Source organism: Lolium perenne, chromosome 4, assembly GCF_019359855.2.
Source record: "Lolium perenne isolate Kyuss_39 chromosome 4, Kyuss_2.0, whole genome shotgun sequence".
In the NCBI taxonomy this organism is placed as follows: Eukaryota; Viridiplantae; Streptophyta; class Magnoliopsida; order Poales; family Poaceae; genus Lolium; species Lolium perenne.
Genome location: NC_067247.2, coordinates 30395144 through 30406208, shown reverse-complemented (window position 1 = coordinate 30406208; position 11065 = coordinate 30395144). Strand labels below are relative to the sequence as shown.

The window sequence follows — 11065 nt, the reverse complement described above, 5'->3', positions numbered from 1 at the left end:
TATTGTATAAACAAGCATAAATGAATTCAAACAAGCATATACAAGATAATGAGCATGACCATGAGCATGATCATTTCATAAATGAATTCAAACAGTAGCATTTCATGAACAGTAGCATTCTTATCTTGAAACCAATAGCTAATCAAATTTTAAATGAATTCAAACAGTAGAATTTCATGAACTAGTACTATAGGATTTTTTCCCCATAACCATCCTAGACAGAGATTAAATGGTCAGAGCAATACCACTATATAATAGACTTAACATAATATTATTGTAACTTACAAACCCAGGGTAATACCATTTAAAAATACCCATATGCTGCAGGCAAGACTAACAAGCAATACACTACTAAGGTAAATGTTGCTTAAACTCAACTGTCAAAATAAATTAAATAGCATTTGACTGCATCATTTGCATTTACATTTCATGAATGCTATCATGAATGCTTGTTCAAATCCTCTGTTATTATTCTAGCAGTAGCATTGGAGTCATTATTCTATTTCATGAATGCTTGTTCAATGGAGATGTAGTGTCTGGCCTACATGATACACTACTAAGACAGATAAGAGCTTGCACACCAATTTGAATATAGAACATCTATAGCTCATATAGCATTGCTTGCAATACAGTATAAGGGGCGTGGGTTTTTTTTTATCAAGAACAGTGCTTCCATGTCAGGAAAGAAAACAAAGGGTACCAAACAATCAACAAACATAACGTCCCATGTTTGTGTTGTTAAACATTATTGTAAGGAAAACTGATTTTTCTCATTACAAACTACAATGGTGTCTATGTAGAAATGGCACGAGATAAAACTGTCCACATAAAAAAAAGGCATCAGGGGCAATACACTGAAACAACAGTTGCAAGCACTACTTGTGAGGACTAACTTCTAGAACAGCACACTGTTCACCACAGTTCCAAAAGAATACTGTTGTCATGCAAAACATATAAGGACACATAAGTTGCATAAAAATAAAAAGTAAATAGTGAAAATAAAATGGAGGATCTTCTAGCAACTGTTATTCTGTTAGGTTAGTAAATAATGCATTCATTTTCACTTAAATGGTAATGTTCTGTTAGGTTAGTGAACAATGCATTCATTTTCCTTTAAATGGTAATATTCTGTTAGGTTAGTGAACAATGCTTTAATTTTCTTTTAATTGGTAATATTCTGTTAGGTTAGTGAGCAATGCTTTAATTTTCCTTTAAATGGCTACTTTAGGTGGCTTAAGTCAATATCATCTAGAAGTTCTGGCTGCAGATCATCTACTTCACCAATACAATTAATCACACATTAGTACTTTAGGCTGAGAAGTTATTCAGGGCTTCCATGGAATTTAAGAATGTAGAATCTGAAAAAGGTCATACTAGCAAGCAGACAACCTATTATTGCATCTGACACACAAAAAATAAGGACAGCCTGCTGAGACAATGTGATCATGTTCTACAACTCAACCTAGTGCCCTTACATACCAATTTTCAAACTTTACAATGTTAATTCATGCATTTACTTGGCGGATTGTTTGGACAACTAAATCAACTCTCAAAAGCATATCTCCTCTGCTGATTAAAGCATACCTCATCAACACAGAGGAAATTCGGGCACAAGACAGTGGGGAGGGGGACAAGGGAGTGGGGAGGGGAGAGGGACTCTCACCGAACGGCGGCGGTGGCAGGGCGCGGTGGTGATGGCGTTGTCCTCCTCCTCCTCTGCAGTGGCGGCTTGGGCTGCGCGTCCTCCTCCTCCTCCTGGATCTGTGGCGGCGGCTCGGCGGTGCGCGTCCTCCTCCTCCTCCTGGTACGTGGCGGTCCTCCTCCTCCTCCTCCTGGCTCGGCGGTACGCGTCCTCCTCCTCCTCCTGGCTCGGCGGTGGCGGTTGCGCTAGGGCTTGTCGGGGAAGAAGAACTGCTACTGTGAGTGGGAAAGAAAGGTTCGAGTCGATATTTCACCAAGTGTCTTAATTCTGTGGCGCACCGTCCTGTAGATGCGCCACAGAATTAAGGGATTCTGTGGCGCACCTAAAGGATGGTGCGCCACAGAATTAAGACACTTGGTGAAATAAATTAGTAGCCAGGTTTGAACCCTTGCTTCCACACAATTTTTCTTCCTTTTTTCATATTATAGTTACATTTCAATAAATAACACAACATTATTTAGGAATTTGTAGAGAATTATAAATTACTTGTCTCATGCAAACATGTTCTTGTCTCTCACACACACACATGCATGTACTTGTCTAACACACTCACACACATGGGGAAGAATGGTTCGAGTCGATTATTTCACCAAGTGTCTTAATTCTGTGGCGCACCATCATGTAGATGCGCCACAGAAATAAGGGATTCTGTGGCGCACCTAAAGGATGGTGCGCCACAGAATTAAGACACTTAGCAAAACAAAATGGTTTACTGTTGTGTACTGACAGATACTTAGCACTAGCCCAGTGGTTAAGGCCAATGTTAGCCCATTAGTAGCCAGGTTCGAACCCTGGCTGCCACACAATTTTTCTTCCTTTTTTTCATATTTTAGTTACATTTCAATAAATAACACAATATTATTTAGTCATTAGTATAGTATTATAAATTACTTGTCTCTTACAAACATGTACGTTCTTGGTTCTCTCACACACACATGCATGTACTTGTCTAACACACACACTCACACACATGTGATAGACCAAAAAAAGATCTTCTTCGTCCCGGCTCCGAGCTCTAGCGTTTCTTCGCAATCTTCTTGCCCTTTCGGTTGTTGGCGGTTGAATACTTTATGCCGGCCACCTTGAGATTTCTTCGCGTGAACGGACAACCTTTAGAGGGTAGGGAGGTCTTCCTTCTTTCTTTACTAGTAGTAGGCATTTCGAAGTGCCTGTCGAATTCCTCCTCCATCTTCGGGTCACCGTTTTTGTCCAAGTCTTCCTCGTTGGCGTCTCCTTGCATTCCTATGATGCTCCTCTTGCCCCTCCTCACGACAACACGGCTAGGCCTCGACGGATCGGTGATGAAGAAGCATTGGTCAACTTGGCTACCGAGTACCCATGGCTCATTTTTCGCGGATGCGTTCTTCGATTTTGCATCGGGTATAACCATGGTTGTGAAATATCGGCCTTCTTTTTCGACAGTCTTGGCCCATCTCACACGAAACATTGGCACCGTCTCTCCATAGTAATTGAGCTCCCATATCTCCTCGATCCTTCCAAAAAATCTTTCCTTGACATTAGTCTCGTCATCGGCGTATGACAGCATAGTTACTCCTGAGTTTTGATTTTCACTATTTCTGTCCTTTTCCTCGGTGTAGAATCTGTAACCGTTGATGTCGTACCCCTGATAGGTCCTTACGTTATGCGCGGGTCCCTGTGATAAGGTGTATATGAGTTTTTCATCTTCGGTAGAAGGCCTTTTTCTCTGTGCTTCAACCAGTTGAGTTTGCTTGAACCAACGCATGAAGCTGGAGTTGTGCTTTTTGGTTACGTCTCCCATCTTCTTCAGCCGGCCCATATCGATGTAATTCTGCTCGACCATGCTTTTGTGCTCTTGCACGAAAGGTTCGATCAGTTTTAAGTGTTGTAGCGCGACCCGGTGAGCCCTCTCAAAGTCGTCGCGTCGATTTTCAATGCCGACATGGACTGAGCGGTAGCCCTCGCGGTGACCGACTCCAGCGAGCCTCCCGAGGTGCGTCCTGGGGGGTAGACCAACATGATCCTCGTCGTCCTCGGTGCTTAGATAATTCTGGCAGAAGGAGATGCACTCGTAGGTTAGAAACCCCTTGGCCATGCTTGCGTCTGGACGGGACCTATTGCGAACGTATCCTTTCATGACACCGTTCTACATTTCGAAAGGCATCATGTTGTGGAGGAACGTTGGGCCGAGCTGCTTGATGTCTTCAACGACATGGAGAAGGAGATGGACGCATATATCACAGAATACAGGCGGGAAGTAAATCTCGAGCTCACATAGTATCACCACGATCTCATCCTGTAGCATCTTGAGCTGCCTCACGCCGATCGACTTCCTGGTGATAACGTCAAAAAAGTTGCAAAGGCCAAACAGCGTATCACGGACGTGCTCGTCCATTATGCCTCGGATCGCAACGGGAAGTATCTGCGTCATTAGCACGTGGCAATCGTGAGACTTCATCCCGGTGAACCTCTTCTTCGCTACGTCCAGATATCTGCTTATATTCCCCGAGTAACCGTGAGGAACTTTCACTCCTAGGAGGCACCTGAAAAACTGCTCGAGCTCCTCCGGACTCGTTGTGAAGCAGGCAGCGGGAAGCTGCACCGCGTTCTTCTTAGCCCTTTTGCGGAGACGTTGAGTCCCTTCCGTCTGATCATCATCATCATCATCATCGTCGTCGTCAGTATCGGGGGCTTGAAGATCTTTCCTGATACCAAAATGTTTAAGATCGTATCTTGCTTTCGGTCCATCCTTGGACTTTTCTGAGTTGCAAAGAGTGCCAAGCAGACTCTCAATAACGTTCTTCGTAATGTGCATGACATCGAGGCTGTGGGGCGTGTGGAGGACTTTCCAGTACTCCAAGTCGTGGAAAACAGACCTCGCTTTCCATACACCGAGCAGCGGCTCTGGCTTCGGTCGCTTCTTTCCCGACGCTGGGCACTCCTTCCAATTTTTCAGAAGATCATCGATTTCTGCGCCGCTCCTCGGGCGTGGGGGTCCATCGGGCTCATCTTTACCATTGAACAGATCACCGCGTTTTCTCCACGGGTGATCCAAGCGAAGCCACCTTCGAGCACCTGGGTAGACGGTTTTCGAGGACCCGGGATCCCTTGGTAGTTGTAGATGTGGGGTATCGTCCATGCACTTCACACAGCCGTTGAATCCGTGGCCGACCTGGGCATATACATATGCGTAACCAGGATAGTCCATGACCGTCGTGATCAACGCGGCTCTCATATCGAAATAAGTTCTAGTGTAGGCGTCCCACGTACGGGGTGGCGTCTTCCACAACGTGTCTAACTCCTCTTTCAGCAGCCCGAGATACAAATGCATGTCGACACCTGGTTGTTTCGGCCCCTGAATGAGAATACTCAGGTGTATGTACCTTTGCTTGGTTCACAGCCACGGGGGTAGGTTGTAAGGCCATACAAACACAGGCCAGGTGCTATGCGTGCTACTCTGGTTGCCGAACGGATTGAGTCCATCGGTGCTCATACCCAGCCTGATGTTCCTTGCGTCGCCCCCGAACCTAGGGAAGGCGATGTCCAATGCTTGCCACTGTCCAGCGTCTGAAGGGTGTGTCAGCATATAGCCCATCTCCGGATCTTCTTCGGGCTTCTGCCTTTCCGCGTGCCATTGCATGAGCTTTGCTTCCTTAGGGTCCACGAAATACCGCTGCAGACGGAGAGTGATAGGAAAGTACCATACCACTTTTCGAGGTACCTTCTTGTTCCCAACCTTGTACCGTCCGTGGCCACACACCGGACATGTGGTTCTGTCCTTGTACTCGCACCTATAAATCACACAATCATTAATGCAAGCGTGGTATTTTTCGTGCGGTAGGTCAAGGGGACACACGACTTTCTTGGCCTCCTCGGTACTACTTGGAAATGTGTTCCCCTCCGGGAGACGATCGTGCCAGAATTTTAAGTTCTTGCTGAAGCTGGAATCGGTCCACTTGTTCTGCGTCTTCATCTGCAGGTAATCAAGCGTTACATGCAAGCGCGTATCCTGCGGACGACACCCAGGAAAGATCGGAGTCATCCCGTCTTTCTCCATTTGCGACAGCTTGGCTCTCTCTCTAGCTGCAACTCTATCGTTGCTCGTCTCCTGGAGGAGAAGATCTTGAACATGAGAGTCCCGCAAGGCCGAAATTAGCGGGATCGCGCCGGAATCTTCTTCTTCATCATGATGATGTTCTCCGCCGGCATCTTCTTCTTCATGATGATCTTCTCCGCCGACTTCTTCTTCATGATGATAGTCCCCGTCGGCATGATGATAGTCTTCTTCATGATGATAGTCATCTCGCTCGACATGGTCTTCATGCGCACCATTTGATGGGGCCGGCCGCGCCTGGTTGTCTTGCATGAAAACGCGCCTCAGCAGGAGCTCCTCCAGTTGTCCGGAATCAGGGTTGATCCAGCGCTCGAGTTTGCATGATCGACACGGACATCTTATCTGGCGCCTATTGTTCCGAATCATGTCCTCCTTCGCGTCTATCTTGTATCTAGAGATTCGAGCGGAACTCATCGAGAGGACCATGCTTGCCTGCAAATGGCATACATAGAACGGGAAATTAGAACCGCACCAAATGCACACACATGCATGGGCCGTACCTCTCCTCAAGGTATTACATGGAGCGGAAAAATTTGGCATGACCTCTCCTCAAAGTAGGACATATGGGTAGTGCAAAATTTGCCGAAACGGAAATGAATCAACATTTCGGCAAACATCCATGCACCACACCGGCACACACACAAGCGCTTCACCTGCAACAACCATCCATACACACGACGGCCACACAAGATCTACAAGCATATGCATGTCTCCTCCAAGCATATGTATGTCTCCTCCAACTACTCACCTTCTAGATTCGATACCGAGACGAGACCGCGATCGATGAGTTCGAGAGGAGGAGAGAGTATGGAGAGCCTTCTCCTCAACTCCAATTAAGTATCAACCAAAGTAAGTGCAATAAATACCCAAGCAAGTGAAAAGTAGAGTCAAAATGGTATGAGAGAGAAGGGGGGGATGAGCTAGATGGAGGAAGAAGAATGGCTTGTGTAGTGTGGTAGGTGGGAGGTTGGCTCACTTTTGTAGATCTGGTTCGCTAATTCTGTGGCGCACCGAAAATAGTGCGCCACAGAATACCTTATTTCTGTGGCGCACCAGGCAAACTGCGCCACAGAATAGCTTATTTTTGTGGCGCAATATCGCCGTGCGCCACAGAATAGCTTACTTTTGTGGCGCACGGTGGTCCGTGCGCCATAGAAATAGTAAAACCAATGATTGGGGGTGACAGCTTGTAGGGCCCACCAAGTTTTTGTGGCGCACGGTACGCTGGTGCGCCACAAAATTAAGCTATTTTTGTGGCGCACTTTGCCTGGTACGCCACAAAATAAATTTCTGTGGCGCATTTTTCGAGGTGCGCCACAGAACTAAGCTCCGCCTATAAGGGTTTTCCTACTAGTGGCGGCTATCAAGTCTTGGGAATATTTTCTATTTTCGAAATATTCTCTTTGAGACAGAGGGGGAAGCAAACGGGTAACCGGCACTCGCTAGACACGTTTTTTTTTTCCTTTTTATTGAACGTGTTATGATCTCGGTTGGTTGAGATTTTACTAAATCTCAGTTAGGTGGACCACATCTAACTCTCAGCTACAACCTAGTTCCAACTCATAGGATAACACAAATCTTGAATAAAATTGAACGGTTTGGATACTTTTTTCTTAGCAACAATCTCCTAACTAGGAAAATCTAAGATGCAACCCATTTGCAACTAGAGAAATTAAATTTGCAACTCACTTGCAACTATTATATCAGAGCAAATCACATAGCAACTAAATGGCTAAGGAGTCAAATGAGATTTATTAAATCCGAGATGCCTGAGAATTAGCAATTCCGTTTTTTATTTCATTTTTTAACTTTTAAGTCATTACCGCGTGAATTTAAATATTGTCAATAATTACCATCATTTTTTATTTTGTCAATTATTAATATGCCGAGGCTTCGAACGAGTCATTACCGCATAGGCCACTCCAAGACTCCGAATGAGAGGAACTTTGTCCAAATTTGCAAACGTATTGATTGTGGTTGGTGACTTAATCCAGTTAAGTACAAAGCAAGGATTTTTTTTTATCCTAGAGCATAGTAGCATTGCTCCAAGGGCCAAGGCAAATTCTCAAGGGTTATCCTCTTTTTTGCGAAAAAAGACAGCCCCACAAGTGGTTTGAACCAACTATCAAATATTATCTTATCAAATATACAGAAAAGCCACATGATCACGATCTATCATTCAGATCTTTAATACACGATAAACATGACCAAGAATACAAGTCTCCTAAAATAACTCATCACAATCACAAGTGATAGTTTTACAAAAGAGCGCTACAAACTAAAGTAGTTATCTACTTATGGGTGGATATTCGTTTTCTTCCAAACGTCAAAGGAAACTAAAATAGCAGGCATCTGCCTTCATAGGGTCCATGGCAGGCTGTGCACCGCTTCGCCGTCGGGTCGTTGTGGCTAGCGTCGCTGCAGACGTCGCAGAAACACGCATGGATAAGTGGTAGCTCCACAACCTTCACAGGCCGGAGGTTGCAACCCGTGCATTTCCTTGTCCTTCCATGGCCATTCTCCGGGATATCGACGTTGACATTGACGTACCCCGTGATGATGAAGTCGCACCGCACCGTAAAGCAATCGCCGTTGAGATGCTTCGAGTTCTCCAACGCCTCCCTCGTGATGAATCTGCGGTAGCCCGCGCCGTAGAAGTAAGCCAGTTCGAGCACCTGCCTCGTGCGGACGTGCGCGGGGTTCTGCTTGTCGCCCTTGTCGACGAAGCTGAACTCGAGTTGCAGGCTCACGCGCCCCCGTCTATTCAACTTGTGAGGGCAGATGAAGACCGAGATGAAGTCGGCGCTTTCCGGACAGTCGCCGTTGGGGAAGAGGTGGATCATCCAGTGGAAGCCTCCGACCGTGAAAGGGCAGGACTTGAAGCTGGTGCCGTTGGGTGCGTGCTTGGCGATCGAGTAGCCGTCGATCTGGAGGAGATGAGACCCAAAAGATTGGACGAAGGAGCCACCGGACGACGTCGTTGTCGCCATGTCCAACGTGATTCCCATCTAACTGATCTGTGTTTGCAACTTTGCATATCAGCTTCCAGCATCGCATGATCCGCAAAAAAAAAAAAAAAACTTCCAGCATCACACGAGGAACAATATTTAGTTACGAGTAGTTAATTTGGTTGTTTTTTATTTTGTTTTCTCACTTATCGCCAAAAAAAAAATCCCACGAGAGGCATTAGCGGTTTACTAGTTGAGATCAGAGTTGCCTACGGCCCTTCCCTTATTTTTTTTTTTTGAGAAACATAGTACAAACGCAGGCGCTCACATACACGCGCATAGACTCACCCCTATGAACGCACACACGCACACTCCTACCCCTATGAGCACCTCCGAAAGACCGAGCCGGCGGATTGGATCTTGAAATTGACGAAGTCACCACAGGCGGGCGCCTCGCTATCGACGGGAACATCGCCTCCCACTGAAAGAATATTCTGCCTTTATGAGACACACAGATGTCAAACCTGGGGTTTGAACTCTGGTGGGCTGGGGATACAACCACCCTTCTAACCACCCAACCTCAGGTTGGTTCTCGGCCCTTCCCTTATTGGACAGCACCATTATTCCATTAAGTGTTTCTTCTATTATTTTATCCTTTTATCTTCTATTGTTATTTATCAGTTGTGATTAAAAATAAAAATAAAACATAATTATTACTGCTTTCCTTTATTTTGTCCAAGTAGTAAAACAAACATTATGATTATTATTGTATTATGTAGCAGAGACATCCGCGTCCCTCCTAGAGTCGTAGGGTAGCTCGGGTAAAACCGTAGCCGCCGCCCCTGTCTTCCTTTCCCACGTCCATCCTGTCGCCTTTGGGTCAAATACTCCTGCGCCTCCATTGTATATCCTTACATTATGGCATGGAAGGTGCATTTAGGTTTGTTCACAAGTCTTGTGGGCTTGTGGCGCATTTCAAGTTTTGGAGCATTATTAGTTTTTTTGATAAAGGGAATATATTAATATCAAGAAGATACCAATTACACCCAGCCTCTGCAACAACGCACCACCCTAATGGCACTACGGATGCACACAGCCAAAAAAAGAAAAAGGAAACTAAGAAACAAAAGTCCCGCTACAGTATCTCGGGCCTAACAACAGCAATACATCCACCGCCATGACAACACCTGAATTACAGACTCTCCAAAAAACGACGCCTCCAAGAAGGGAACAGTGCTCAAACACCGTCGTCGCCCGATCAAAGATCTTAGGTTTTCACCCCGAAGATAGTCCCCGCTCTCAAAACAATGCCTCCACCAAGGTCACTGCCAGGCACAACCAGTTAAGGCCAGACCTTGGGTTTTCACCCTGAAAGGTAGGACTCTGCGCTTCACCTGTGTTGTCGCCCCCACTTTCATACCGCTGCTGTGAAGCCGGGACACCAAGCCAGCCCCTCAACAGCGCGGAGACTTGAACCTCCCTTAGCTAGTCCTCCCCTCCGGCCTTCATGAAATTCTCTTTTTCCGACTTTCATCATGGATCCATAGTCACTTGATGTCAACACAGAAAAAGAGCTTCGCGCCGCTCCCTCCAGAACCAAACGGTCGGAATAAACGCATGGGTGCGCACGACCGAATACCTCTGATCCAGCAAACTCCAGGCAAAGCACTGTTACATTCGCCGGCGGAGCCTTCCGGAACTCAACCCTCCGGCCAGATCACGAGTCCAGGCCTCCGGTAGGTCCTCCTCTTCACGCAAGAGAGGCCCTAGGACCGCCGCCTTTATTCAGGTCGGACCCCCACGTCGGCGACCATCCCGGGCTGGCCAACCCAACCCTCCACCGGCGACACCATCGCCGGTCTCCAAGCTCCTCCATCGCACCGACGGATGGCGGTGATAGATCAAAGATCCACCACCCCCAACCACAGGCCGACCCTCTCCGGCGAAGAAGAGGTCACCTCCTCCGTCGAACCCAAGACTGCTGCCCCGGGCGCTCTCGTGTCGCGGAAGAAGCCCGAGATCGCCTCCACGCACCGACGAGAGGCGGGGGTGGATGGCATGGCGCAGACCGAGGGCCTGGCCACCGCCCACCACCCGCCCCTGCCAGAGTGCTGCGGGAAGCCGACGGGAGGAGGGAGACCGCAGCGCCGCCCATCCCAACTGCGTCGGCCGGTCCGCCAGGGGACAGCCGTGCGGGAGGAGGGCCGCCGCCGTCGTCGCCCATCCCACGCGTGCCTGCTCCGCCATGCCTCGAGGAGGTGGGATCCGGCCGCCGTTCTCCAAGCAGTGACGAGGAAGGGCCCCCGCCGCCGCCACGCCCCG

The 11065-nt window shown here is 47.4% G+C and overlaps 1 protein-coding gene across 1 annotated transcript; it reads right to left on the bottom strand.

Moving 5' to 3' along the window:
- Positions 1-8131: 8131 nt before the first annotated feature.
- Positions 8132-8785, bottom strand: LOC139838890 (BTB/POZ and MATH domain-containing protein 3-like). Its single transcript, XM_071828904.1, has one exon. It carries the CDS (start codon positions 8783-8785, stop codon positions 8132-8134), a length of 654 nt encoding a protein of 217 aa, XP_071685005.1.
- Positions 8786-11065: the final 2280 nt, after the last annotated feature.

Excerpts from the sequence above, each read along its gene's own strand:
- LOC139838890 (XM_071828904.1), bottom strand. The coding sequence starts at position 8,785 with ATGGCGACAACGACGTCGTCCGGTGGCTCCTTCGTCCAATCTTTTGGG.